Source organism: Trichosurus vulpecula, chromosome 4 (genome assembly GCF_011100635.1).
Source record: "Trichosurus vulpecula isolate mTriVul1 chromosome 4, mTriVul1.pri, whole genome shotgun sequence".
Classification (NCBI taxonomy): Eukaryota; Metazoa; Chordata; class Mammalia; order Diprotodontia; family Phalangeridae; genus Trichosurus; species Trichosurus vulpecula.
In genome coordinates, this window is record NC_050576.1 from 296,932,264 (window position 1) to 296,947,000 (window position 14,737).

A 14,737-nucleotide genomic window follows, 5' to 3' on the forward strand; every position below is an offset into this window, starting at 1 on the left:
CTGAATCCCCTTGCAACTTTGAATTCTGTAATTCCTACAGAATTTTAAAATAGTTTCCTATATGGGGGGGGAGGGGAGGTAAGCTCCCTAAATAATGCGATGCATTATTTTAATTCAGTACTAAGGTGGAAGGAAATGCTATTGTACTTTTTTATTCCCGAGTTCCTAAGCTCCACTGGGGTCCACTGAACCATGGTCTGTTAGTTAGGAATGGGGCTTCTCTCTATTCTGCCAGCTCTGCATCTCCCTACTTCCCCTCTAGCCTCCTACTTCTATTTCTCTGCCTAACTGCTGCCTTCACTGGATACTGGAAAAGACAATCTGATGACTTCACCCTAGTTGGAGGGTGGTCAGTCCCATGGCTTTTGTTTGTTGAGAATCCCTGCTTGTGGTGGCCAGTCAGTCAACGATGGTCAGAAGATAGTAGGGGGAATTTCTGTTCTCTTGCCTATCCTGTTCTTCACCTTCCCCCTACCCCCCACCTCCCATTCCATTCCCCTTTGGACGTGGTTGTATTTATAGCAGGTTATCATGGAGGAATCATTTGGCATGTTTTATGAACAGATGACTTAAGGGTTGCTTAGAAATCCCAATTCTCCAGAAATCTGTGCCCTATTAGAAAGTCCTGATATCTCAGATTTCCCTCTTACATCTATTCCTTTTGGCTAGGATGGTCTAATAAAATACTTATATTCCTGAACTGGTCCTGAACCTCAAAAAATAAAGCTCTATGAGGGTTATCCTTCTAGATCAAAGCATTTTCCCCCTATACATAGTATATCCTAGGGCCCACAGTCTTTGCTTTTCTCTATCCATCTCCTCTGTCTCAGGTTGTCTGCTTCATAAACTCAGTGAGTTACTTTTGAGTAGGATGCATTAGACTAATAACTCTTATTGATTATAGTTCAACTCTGCTTAACAAGTAAGTCTGGTTCTCCTTCAGGCTGGTCAGCCACCTGGCCTTTCCTTGCTTTTGGTCAGCTAGTGTCCTTTCTGCCTTCCTCTATAGTTCCTTCAACATAGAACGAATTATCCTAATACTCAAAAGACATGGGCTTGCGTTCCTACTTCTGTTATTTAATTGACTGTGTAGCCTGGGACAAGTTACTTCTCCTCTTCCCTCTGTTCTAAGGACTCTTTTGTGATTAACTTTTAATCCCACTTGCACTAAACAGCTTCCTTTCTATTCCATCTCTGCTGCACTCCATCAGTTCATATATCCTGCCATGTCTAGGCTATTATTTATCATCTCTGAAGCTCTTTCATGAGTGACATTTTTCCCTACAAGAAAACTAAGGATTATGATACAATTAATTTGGAATCTACTGGAGGGAGGTGTTTCTTTATACCTTCTGAGGGTTAACACATCAAACTATTTTAAGCCATTAATTCTTTAGCATGAATTCTTTAATAAGTGTCTTTCCTATAATGATAGCTAGTAATGATAACTGAAAAATTTTACATTTATAATGTCATTTGACCCTGTTAACAAGCCTAACAGATAAATATTATAGGTTTATAATCTCCATTTCACAGATGAGGATACTGATTCATTCAAGATCACAACGTGAATGCCAGAGGCTTATTACTAAACGTTTCTCTTCAATCCTCCAATGCTCTTTCCAGTACACCACACTTCCTCTCTTAAGTGAGAAGCAGAGATCTGTGGAACAGGAACTAGAACTAGTATATTTTTAAAGAGGAGGTAGAAAGAAACATAGGGCTAGAGAAATGGTAGTGCCCAGGAAGAACACAATTGGGTGAGTAGTAACACTGGTAATCGTTGGCAGCCAGTGTTCAGGTAGCCTAGTTGCAGGGCAAAGAGATCACTCTACTACTTAAAATATGAAATGAAAGCACACTCCTTGGGTGCCCCTTCATCATTTCTACACACAAAAGCTCCTCCAGTGAGGATAATGTTCATTACCAGCACTCCAACATAAAAATGAATTTTCTGGCACTATTATTTCTACAAATGGTAATTCTAAAAATGTTTTTTTGTTTTTTTTTTCCCTGTGTAACAGCTTGGCAGGGGGAAAAACTGGAGATCTGTGGGTGGTAAGTACTATTATTGCAAAAATAGATGGAACATAGCACATCAACATTGGATTTGAATGTATCCCATTTTTAAAAATATACACAGGAAAGTAAAAAAAAATATAATGTTTTGGCTGTTACAGCTCCCTCCCCCCCAATCCCCACCCTTAGACATTACATTTTCTCAAGCTAGTGTTACTTTCCTAAAGGAGATTCTTTTTAAAAAATTTAGCACTGGTGAGTCAAATTTGCCTGTGTTGCTTTCATTGGGCCATTTGTGATGGGATGTTGGGACTCTATAGCAGTCTGGCAGTTAGGAGAGATAACTGATTTCCAAAAGTAAAGGAATTAAAGTGATATTCTCATTCTCATCCCTATGCATTTTTACAGTATTTCGTTAGCAAAATGTTTTATAATCACTTTAAAAATAAGCTAGCAAAGTCTATATAAAAAGCAAATAAATTTCAACTAATACATCTAACAACTGTAATTTATTTGTCTGTCATATCCTAAGACTATAAATTACCATATGCTACAATATTAATTATAATATGAATTTAAAATGAATATTGGACTCAGTTGCTGAGAAGCAATTTTTTTCATTCTTTTTAAAAATTTTTAAACATTTTTATTTAAAGTTTTGAGTTCCAAATTCTATTCCTCCCTCCCTTCCCCCTTGGTAAGCAATCAAATATAGCTTTTACATAAGCAATTATGTAAAATATTTCCATATTAGTTATTTTGTACAAGAAGATTCGAATAAAAGAAAAAAATGAAAGAAAGAAAGTGAAAATAGCATACTTCCCATCTGTATTTGGTCAATATCAGTTCTTTCACTGGAGGCAGAAAGTATGCCTCATCATTAGTTCTTTGGGATTGTCTGGTATCACTGTATTGCTGAGAACAGCTAAGTCATTCACAGTTAATTACCGTACAATATTGCTGTTACTGCGTACAATGTTCTCCTGATTCTGTTCACTATGCATCAGATCATGTAAGTCTTTCCAGGTTTTTCTGAAATCATCCTGCTTATCATTTCTTGTAGCACAATAATATTTCATTACAATCATAAACAACAGCTTGCTTAGCCATTCTCCAGCTGATGGGCATCCCTTTGATTTCCAACTCTTAGCCACCACAAAAAAGAGCTGCTATGAATATTTTTGTACAAATAAGTGTTTTTCCTTTTGTTGGATGTCTTTGAGATACAGACCTAGCAGTAGCATAATTGTTTCATTCTTGAAAAAGCAAATAAGAACAGATTGTCCTATATCATACCCGGTATAGTAATGTAGCATTCTAATCAAGGGCAGAAATCACTTTGAAAAAATACTGTAAAGCAATTACAAGTTCAAATTTCAGCTAATCAACGGGAAGTTGTATCAAATCAATTAAAACTCCATGACAGTATAATAATAGTAATAGTAATAAAAATAATAATAAATAGCATTTATATAGTGCTTTAAGGTTTGCAAAGTGCTTCACATACATCTCATTTTATTAGAAACAAAACTGTCAACTGTACTTCGAATGACGTGCAACTAATTTGTGCAATTTCTTTTTAAAAAGTGTTACTGATGTCTTTTGTTTTCTTATACCCGAGGAATTTCTCAGTGTTTTCCCTATCACCAAATTCTCCTTTGTAAAAAAGAAAAACAGTTAAGAAAAATCAGGGAGCAAAAGGATAATTGATGATAGCATATACAACATTCTTCTCCCATAGTTCCCCACCTTTATGCCAGAAGAAATGAAGTATATTTCACTATTCTTCTTCCAACTGAAGCCTGATTATTATGATTGCATAATTTCAATGCATTCTATTTGGAGATCAAGGACAGTGACAATACAATGTTTAAAGTGACATCCATTCATCCTTAGAATGATGTTGTGACAGAGAGGTTGAGACATCTTTAGCCATTTTTTTCACTGTCGAGACATTTGATTATGTTTATATTCTATTGCAGTGAAGTCAATCTCAGAAGGAGTTTCTGGTCTAAGGAGGGTAGATCTGTGAACTGCTGCTAGAGCAAATGGGATCTCACTGCAGAGCAGTTCTAGAAGAGTCCCATATGTTTGAGTTCATTTTGATGGGAACTATTTCAGGATCACTAAGAATCACTGTTTATATTTAGTAAAAAGCAGTGATTTATCTTAATATTACAGGATGACAGTGTTGAGGAACAAGATGAAAAAAGTCTAGACCTCCATCACTTTCTATAAATTGCATGGTTAGAAAATTATATATGTATGATATACTTATATAAACATATATATATAATAGCAAAAGTTACTGCACGATCATATTAATGAAATAACAAACACATTTCATCCCCACGAAATGTCCTCAGTTAATTGTGTTTAACATGCTTATCCTAGTCTATCAGACATCTCTGAAACATGTTGCTAACATTTTATGGTTCACTACTATCTGGGCCATAAATCTTTGAAGTTTGATAGTTAATCATATTTGATAATTGTCAACATTAAAAAGGTCTTTGAAAACCCAACACTGATGGCTTTGATTTTTCTAGTCATAGTTTGTTTAATATCTAACCTCCCGTGTTTGGGGCAGCGAGCTAGAAACTGTTACTTAAACTGGTATCATTGCCAGGAATCTAATTCACAACTTCTGAGTCAGCTCTCCCACCCATCTCTGAATGTTCATGACTCAGAGTAACAGTCTGCACTTAGTATAATTAACTGTTCTTTTTTTTAAGCTAAAAAAAAGCCTAAAAAAATCCTCTCCCTCTTCTTCTCTTCCATTGGTGCTAAGGAGAATACAAAAGAACCATACCTTTTTGTCTTTCCTGTGGGCTGTATGTGAGGAATGGATGTGGGCTGGGTTCATGGCGCCTGGAGGTGGTAACAAAATGTTGACAGTTCTCAAGAGAGGGCTTGGGAAAGAGCCCATAGTCAGTACGCTCCTATGGAAAGTAGAAGGAAGAACTTGCAATTTCCCTTGATGTATACCAAGTTAATCAATCACAGCAAAGCTCAAGCAGGGTCATCACCGCCATTAAATCATATTCAAGCAAGGAAAAGATTATGGAGTGTTTATTTTGCATTATTGTTTCTCAGCTGTGGAAATCTTTTTTTTTATGGCTTCCCAACAACCCCATCATTGCCTGTGTGACAAAGGACCCTGATGGTGGTATGGGGCACAGGGTATTGAGAGACTAACACAGAAAGAGGATTAACTTTATTATTCCTTCTCCTCCCTCCCCCCACTCTCCTCCACTCACAACTGGCTTTTTTCATATTTTACTCCATCTGGGAGCACAGCTCGTGGCAGTGTCAACACAAGACACAGTGAATGCCAAGGGTGTTTCTCTGCCAGCCAGCTGGTCCCCCTCGTGCTCAGAGACCAAGTGCATATGCTCTAGGACAAGCTCAAACTAGAATATCTTTGGGACTCAAGAGCCCCAAGTACATCCCATTGCAAAAGCTTGGTCTTCCGGCTCGGCGTGAAAACAATCCGATGCCAGGCCTCTAGGCTGCTTGCTTCTCTTCTGGGAAATCTTTTCTTGCCACATCTTAGCTCCTAAGTTAATTCTGACACTGCAAACAAATGCATGCTTTACTCAGGTTCAGAATAGACTGAATGGTAAGTTGGTAGTTTATATTCCACAGGTGCTCGGTAATTGGATGTTGTAGGCTATAAAATGTTTTGGTCCATTTTTTTTAGGACCGAGGCTTTGAGAATTGTGCTTTCTTCTTGCTTATGCTATTTGTCTCCTTGATACGTTTCAAGGAAGAAAATAATTTAGAAGCCATCTTGCCACTGATCCCTTGATTATTACTGAGAGAAGAATGATGCCATCCAGAGAAACGCAAATCAGAGCCCAGAGCCACTTTGATTCTGTAAATAGCATTTGGTCTCAAACAATACACTTGACTTACTCTTTTTTCCTTCTCTATTAGTTCTTTGCTAGTTATTTTTTTTTAATCTTTGTGATTTCATCAGTGTGGGGCGCTCCCTGGTATAGAAACCCCCTCCACTGATGCAGATGGTAACTCACCTGCAGCTTACAGTCATAGTAACCCGAAGGCATTGAAAGATGATGTGGTTTAGGATATGGAGCACTCTGGAGGATCTAGGTTAGACTCTCTTTACTCTGAGATTATCTCCTATTTCTACTTCATATATCTTGTATGTATGCAGAAGTTTGTCATTGTTTCCCGTTAGTTGCATCCCTGCGCTTATCATTATGTCTAGCATGCAGTAGGAGCTTAATAAAAGCTTGTAGGCTGAAAGACTGAATCCTAAGTCAGCTATTTATTACCTATGTCACTTTGGGCAACTTCCCTATTTGGGTTTTAGTTTTTTGAAAAAAGGTGGAGGTGGGTTAGACTGGAGGCCAGCCATGCTTTCTCCCAGCTAAAAATCTATGATCCTGTCACTTGACCATGGTCACATTGCTAGTATGTGCCAATCATCAATTGAAATTTATTAAGTGTGCCAGGCATTGTGCTAAGTAAACTATGTGCCACTGTCAGAGGCAGCTCATGAAGCCAGGTTTTCCTGCCTTGTGTCTAGTCCTCTATCCACTCTCCTAGGTTGTCTCTCAATAATTAAAATAAGCATATGAGGCAGTTATGGTATAGAGAAGAGAGAGCTGGTCTTAGAGTGAGGAAATTCTGGGTCCAAGACCTATCTCTGATGCATACTGGCAATCACTGGGTAAGTCATTTAACCCTTCATTGACTGAGGGAATTCTCTAGGATGAGAATTTCTGCAGAGCTGATGTTGCCTTGCATTAGTATAAGGAGTTGTCTTATGTGGAGCTCCTGACATGAATGAAATCATGTGTGCAGTGAAAAAAATAACACTAAGTGATGCTTTCAGTGAAGGAGAATCTTTTTTAGGTTTTTGTCAAGACTGACCACATAGTACAGTCACCAAAAGACCGCCTCTGTATGTTGGCAAAACCAGCAGACAAGCTGCCCCTAAATTAAAGCTGGATACCCAGTGGGAGAGGCAGGATTTACCATGCATAGCCCTGTGCTTTGAATTAACAGCAAGAAGAACAACAAGAGGAAAAAAACCCTGCTTTCCCAGCTCTTTGATAAATGACACAATCGATATCCCAACAACTGATCAGTAACCAGCCTAATTAAAGTATTCAGCCTGTAAAATAGAGCTGTCATGGAGGCCTCCATTAGTGTCTTGGCCAATAAAAAAAATAATGGATTTTTAAACATATTCTGCTTTCTACCAAGCTGGGCTGTCGCAGCAGGGAGGGAAGTGTTTTGGGGAAGGGGGAAAATAAAACAGGTCATAACCCATTTTTTTCATACCAAGTCCCCAGTCTCAAATGGAATTACAATTGAACCTCAAGCTCATCCTTGGAAAAAATATTTCTGTTTAAAATGATTTTGATTCAATCAAGAGCTGATTATGTATTCTTCATGAGGCGCTCATCAGAACTGTTTACATGTCTTGTACATCTGGGTAATGTGGGGGGAAAAGTCCCAACAACTCTATATTTTGACTTTTCATAAGTAGCTTCTTCAATTTTTATATGAATAAAATGTCCAATTACCATTTTGGTATTCAACCAAATCTAACTAATTGATTTCCCTAAACATGTGAGGAACATTGAAACCCTTTTGGATGTTGTAAATACTTTTTTAAACATCACACCTAAGCGTAATGGCTGGCCCAAGATAACAGTACAATACAAAGGACTACTGAGGCTCTGAGCTTGCCTTGACATGGAAGACGGTAGATTGGGAGATAAAATGTTGGAGATTAAAAAAATTAATAAACACAAGATGTACATGAGGCTGGCATATTGATATAAAAAAATCCTCTTTAATCTGAACTGAGGCCACACTGATTCCCAAAAGCACAGAGCAAGCTGTCTGTTTATTCCCTAAGGAAAGTACAAAAAAATTAGCAAGTCTAAAAAAACATCTTGGAAAAATAATTCATAAAAATCTGCTTTTCCCTTCTCTTGTCATTCCTCATTCTCTGATTGGTCCCCTGGTGATCTGTTCTGAGATGTGACTTCCCAATATGGGTCATGAGCTAAGTGTTAAGTATTTTCTTTTCCTGAGCTCACTCTCAACCCACCCAAGAGTGTGAGAACTGGAATGAAAACATTTGCCACAAAAGGAAAAGACAAATAGAAAATTTGGACCAAAATGCTTAATACTGATCCACTGTCCACTGTCAGAGAACAAGGCAGAGAGAGATATAGAGGTGGGTTAGAGAGGGCAGAGGGGCAAGTGCTTTTGTGTCATAGCCTATGCACTTTGACCCTGAACAGAAAAAGAAAAACACTGTAATCCAAAACAAGGAGAAATACTGAACTTGAATACTGCAACTCTTGCAATCCAGAAAGGGCTATATAATGATTATACTGAAACACAGAGCAAGTATAGTTTCTTTTCAGTAGATTCTAACTTAATGAAGCAAGTCGTATAGCCTAGTGCTACTTTCTTTGCTTGTCTTACTCCTTTGATGAAGTACTCCTTAAATGAAACTTGGGGTCTCACACTTTCACTTTTTTTTAAGTGGAGAATGTCAAGGAAGAATACTCAGTCCTTTTCAATCAAAGCTCTTGTTTTCCTTGATCCTAGTTTATGTTAAATGTACCTATTGTATTACAAGAGCATCTCCTGCCCTTTGAGAATTTCCTTCTAAGAAAAAACTTTAAAATGCTGCTTTTTTCCTTAACTCTTCTCAACACCCAATTTCCCCTTGTTTTCCCCTTTCTTTACAAGTTCAGTTGCATCTAATGTTTATGAATATTTTATGCCTAGCCATATTTGAGTGAAAATGTACCTTATATTAAGAAGAAAGCTACAAAAGCAGATAACTTTAGCAATAAAATATTCCAGGAAAAAAACTTTTTTTCTGTAACAATATGTGCAATTATGTCCCAAGCCACACACCCTGAGGAGCAAGACTTAAATTTACTAATTCAGGTTCACATAACCCAACTCAATCCTCACAAGAATTTAAAGGGTAGAGGTTATGCGAATTTGTTGCAGATGTATATAGATTTCTATAATGTGATATATCATTTTTACATTATATTTGGTACAGATTTTTATATATATATACATATATATATGCTTGTCATGTAAAGGGAATGTTGGTAAATCTATTATGAAACATGAGCATGTTTATTAACTAGTACTCAACTTGAAGGATTATTTATAAAATGAAAAGAAATATAAACATCCTTTCATATTTTACATTTCACCATTTAAATGGCAGAAAGGTAAAAGTGGGCGAAAAACACAGACTTGGGAGTCAGGAGGTCTGGCTTTGAAACTAACAAGCTGTGTGATCTTATATAAGTTTTTTGAGTTCCAGTATCTTCATTTGTAAAATGAGAACGTTTGACTAGATGAACTCTATTATTCTATTATGTAAATGATAAACCTTGCTAGTTTTAATGGCAAGTACACAGCCATACCCATTTCTCCTCCTCCCCTATTGCAATAGAAAATCAGGAGAGTATATGCATACATACATACATGTATATGTACATAATACACACATATATATTCATGAAGTTTAGACAGAGTTCTGCTTACAGTTCTTGTGATGGAATCAGGACTTTAGGGATGAAAAGGGTTATACGGCTCTCTAATCTAAATCTATTACTGAATGAAGAAAATGGCGCAAACAGAAGTTTAGCCATTTGCCCAAAGTCACAGAGCTAGTAAGTGGTAGAATCAGGGTTCAAAATCACATTTTGTGACTATAAATCCAATTTTTCCCCCTACTCTATCATGATCCCTCACAAGTTTCAATATAATTTTGCTTTCCATTTTTGGTCAATTTCTTCCAGGAGATGTGGTCTTTAATCACCTCTGTCTGTTTGTCCATCCGTCTCAGAATCACTAGTTGGATCATCCCTCGGATGTTCCCTTCCATAGACATGGATCTTCTAAGAGTCTCCATAGCTTCATGATTGGACTTGCCCAAAAGAGATTCACCATTCACCGCAATCAGCTGGTCATTCATTCGCAAGCGCCCATCCTAAAACAAAACAAAACAACAGTATGGTTACATAGGCCAATGTTCAATATAATTCCGTTAAGAATTTATTAAATGCTTACTATGCACAAGAGAGACATATGACAGTGGATTTTGAAGGCTGAACTGAAAGCCAACAAGAGCTGGCTTCAAGTGCAATCCACTTATAACTCATCATGGTTATAGGATCCTGGTTGGTGCTCTAATCCACAGGTGTCAAACTCCAATAGAAACAGATACCTGCAGGCTGCATATTGACTTAGAAAAGCACAAATGAACATTATCTATGTTGTATTTTATTTTTATTCATTTTTGTTATATATTTCTCAATTATATCTTAATCTAGTTCAGGCCATACTTCAGAGTGTTGTGGGCTACATGCTGCCTGGAGTATGATTGACAACTTGTTCTAGGAAGCTTCTCTAAGACTATAAAATTGAAAAGAAGCTCATCCACATTGGTAGAGGGACTTTCCTCACCTGAGAGCTCTCTATGCAATGACAGCAAGGTCTAGTCTAGTCCCTATCCTTATGTGCAAGGTACTGTGGCAGATACTACAGTTATAAAGTTAAATAATGACACAGTCCCCACTCTCAAGAAATTATCTGAGGAGGAATGCCGTGTGCAGTCAGACAGCTAGAAGACAAGGTAGAGGATGATTGGGTCAAATGACATATATGTACAAAATGCTCAAGGGAAATTTGAGAGGGAAGAGATCATTTCCATCTGAGGATGGCAGGAAAGGTTTTATAGAGGGGGTGGCTCCTGTACTGAGTTGTGAAGGAAGAGGAGGATTTCAGTAAGCAGAGGTGATCTTGGCATTAAGGGGGCGACCTCCATGAATGCATGGAGGTAAGTGAGATAGTAGATGTTTGGCTAGAATGGAGAATATGAGCACCTGATAGGATAAAGTAAAGCTAGAAAGGAAGGTGGGAGCCAGATTGTGGAAGGTCTTAAATTCTAGGTTAAGGAGTTTGTATTTTATCTCTAAGCAACAGGGGAGTTATTAAAGGATTTGAGCTGAGAAATGACATAGTCAAACTTGTATATTTTAACAATAATGAACTATATGAAGGCACTTAGAATACACATACACCTACATATATACATGCACATATGTGATTGTGTTTGTATATCTATATCTATATATCTTCTGAACCTAATAAACACCAAATAAAATGAGTATTTCCATGTACATATCATAGGAATAATAATAGCACTTAACTTCCATGGTTATTGTGAAGATCAAGTGAAATAATATTTGTAAAGAGCTTAGCGCAGTTCCTAGCAGGTAGGTGCTATATACATTATTATTATTATTATCATTATAGTAGAACAGAAAAAGATGATTTTACATGAAACTGCGTACTATGTCTACATTATGACATTAAATAAATATTTTAACTTAACATGCATTTTCAAAATGTAAAATTTTGTCTGTGACTCATTCTGGGCTTCTTTAATCTTTTGTTCTGTATATTTTAAAAAAAAATCAATGACCCTCTTTTCTTCCTATAGAATCTTCACAATACTGACTTGTATGTGTATAGATATGTTGACATGAGTAACTCCCTGCTCACTCTGTTCTTCTGGTGGCAAAGGTGAAGAGGGGATGAAAGGTTAGCCCCAGGCCTCAGGTTAACCCAATTCTTAAGGCTTCAAGAGCTGAGAGAATATTGAAAGTTCTGAAGAGTGGGCAGGGGAACTGGATTAAGTCTAATATGTTAAGTAACATAGGATATGAAGATATGGTTTGGGCAGGGACATGCAGAGAGTAATGGGGTAATGGAACCATGGCATTGGTGTCTTTCCCCCACAAGGTGCTGCCAGGACTGTGAGAAACTTGCGCAGGCTACATCCACCCCTTGTGGCTCTAACCCCTAAAATTATGAGATGAATTCTGCCACACATAAAAGGGGAGGCTACTATGTAGATAGATGGAACTGGTTCTCTGCCATAGAGAGCCTGGCGTCTTCCTCTCAATGACCTCTATCACTGGAGAAAATACATAATCAATGGGGTGGGTATGTGACTCCAAGCACTTGGAACTCAGCATCAAATATGGTCAGTGACCTAGCAAGCAGTCATCGCTTGTGGTTAAACATGCATTCTCCCCGGAATAACATAGCCTATTACAGATTTTCATGGCTGACAAATTCATATTACTGACTCAAGAAAGGGGGGCTCTGAGATCTTCCAGGAGGTAGTCATTTTTATTATAAGGTTATGCTCACAGATCATCAGGTCATAGATTTAAACAATCAAATGAGATAAGATTTGTAACATGCTTAGTACACTAGCTAGTAAATAGTAGGCACTTAATAAATGCTCATTCCTATAGCATGCAGATTCTTAGAGGAGAAGTTAAAGGAGTTACAGGAAGAAACAGACAGCAAAACCATACTAGTGGGGAACTTCCACCTCCCCCCTCTGAACTTGATAAATCTAACCTCAAAATAAACAAGAAAGAAGTTAAAGAGGTGAATAGATTTTTAGAAAAAGGCAGATATGACAGATCTCTGGAGAAAACTGAATGGAGATAAAAAGGAATGTATTTTTTTCTCAGCGATACATGGTACATACTCAGAAATTGACCATGTACTGGGGCATAAAAACCTCACAATCCAGTGCAGAAAGGCAGAAATAGTCAATGCATCCTTCTCAAATCATGACACAATAAATATTATTTGTAATAAAGGACCATGGAAAGATAAACTAAAAATTAATTAGAAACTAAATAATCTAATTCTAAAGAATGAGTGGGCCAAAGAAGAAATTATAGAAACAATTAATAACTTCATTCAAGAGAATGACAATAATGAGACAACATAATAAAACTTATGGGATGCAGCAAATGCAGTTCTTAGGGGAACTTTTATAGCTCTAAATGCTGACATGAATAAAATAGATAAAAGGAGATCAATGAAATGGGCATGCAACTGATGAAAACTATAAAAACAACAAATTGAAAATGCCAAATTAGATGTCAAATTAGAAATTCTGAAAGTCAAAGGAGAGATTAATAAAATTGAAATCAAGAAAACTATTGAACTAATAAATAAAACTAAGAGCTAGCCTTATGAAAAAATCAATAAAATTGATAAACCCTTGGTCAATTTGATTAAAAAAAAAGAAGAAAACCAAATTACTAGTATCAAAAATGAAAAGGGTGAATTCACCTCCAATGAAGAGGAAATTAAAACAATAATTAGGAATTATTTTGCCCAACTGTATGCCCATAAATTTGATAACCTCAGGGCAATGGATGAATATTTACAAAAATACAAATTGCCCAGGCTAACAGAAGAGGAAGTAAATTACCTAAATAACACCAGAAAAAGAAATTAAGCAAGCCATTGATGAACTCCCTAGGAAAAAATCTCCAGGGCCAGATTTTTTTAACAGTTTTTTAGGCAAAGAAGGAGTCCTACCAAAATGTTTTTATGACGCAAAGACAGTACTAATACCTAAACCAGGAAGAGTCAAAACAGAGAAAGAAAATTATAGACCAGTTTCCCTAATGAATATTGATGCAAAAATTTTAAATAAAATATCAGCAAAAAGACTGCAGCAACTGATTAGGAGAATGATACACTACAACCAGGTAGGATTTATTGCAGGAATGCAAGGCTGTTTCAATATTAGGAAAACTATCAGCATAATTGATCATATCAATAACAAAACTAGCAGAAACCATATGATTATCTCAAAAGATGCAGAAAAAGCTTTTGACAAAATCCTTAAAATTATAAAAAGCATCTACCTAAAACCATCAGCAAGTATTATATGTAATGGGCATAAGCTAGATGCATTCCCAATAAGATCCAGGGTGAAACAAGGATGTCCATTATCACCCCTATTATTCAATTTGATACTAGAAATGTTAGCTTTAGCATTAAGAGAAGAAAAAGAAATTGAAAGAATTAGAATAGGAAAAGAAGAAACTAAATTATCACTTTTTGCAGATGATATGATGATTTACTTAGAGAATCCTAGAGATTCAAGTAAAAAACTACTTGAAATAATAAACAACTTTAGCCAAGTTGCAGGATATAAAATAAACCCACATAAATCCTCGGCTTTCCTATATATATATTACTAACAAAGCCCGACAGCAAGAGATAGAAAGAGAAATTCCATTTAAAGTTACTGTAGACACTATAAAATATTGGGGAGTCTATCTGCCAAGACAAACCCAGGGCCTATATGAACACAATTATGAAACACTTCTCACACAAATAAAGTCAGATCTAATTAAACGGAATAACATCAGTTGCTCGTGGTTAGGCCAAGCTAATATAATAAAAATGATAATCTTACCTAAATTAATTAATTTATTCAGCGCCATAGCAATTGAACTACCAAAAAGTTATTTTACAGAGCTGGATAAAATAATAACAAAATTCATCTGGAAGAACAAAAAGTCCAGAATATCAAGTGAATTAATGAAAAGAAATGCTAGGGAAGGTGTCCTAGCCATACCAGATATCAAAATGTACTGTAAAGCAGCAATCATCAAAACTACCTGGTACTGGATAAGAAACAGAGTGGTAGATCAGTGGAATAGGTTAGGTACATAAGACGCAGAAGTCACCAACTATAGCAAACTACTCTTTGATAAACCCAAAGAATCCAGCTTCTGGGCTAAGAATTTACTATTTCATAAAAACTCCTAGGAAAATTGGAAAATAGTATGGCAAAAAC

General features: G+C 36.6%; 1 protein-coding gene across 2 annotated transcripts in view; it reads right to left on the minus strand.

The window, feature by feature from the left end:
* PARD3B (par-3 family cell polarity regulator beta) overlaps positions 1-14,737 on the minus strand; it is a 1,291,066-nt gene that overhangs the window by 489,467 nt on the left and 786,862 nt on the right. For both annotated transcript variants that reach the window (XM_036754801.1, XM_036754802.1), the window contains exons 12-13: positions 9,866-10,036; positions 4,832-4,961 (exon numbers count right to left, since the gene is read on the minus strand). In XM_036754801.1, the coding sequence (XP_036610696.1) occupies positions 4,832-4,961; positions 9,866-10,036 (301 nt within the window). The remainder of the gene's footprint in view (positions 1-4,831; positions 4,962-9,865; positions 10,037-14,737) is intronic.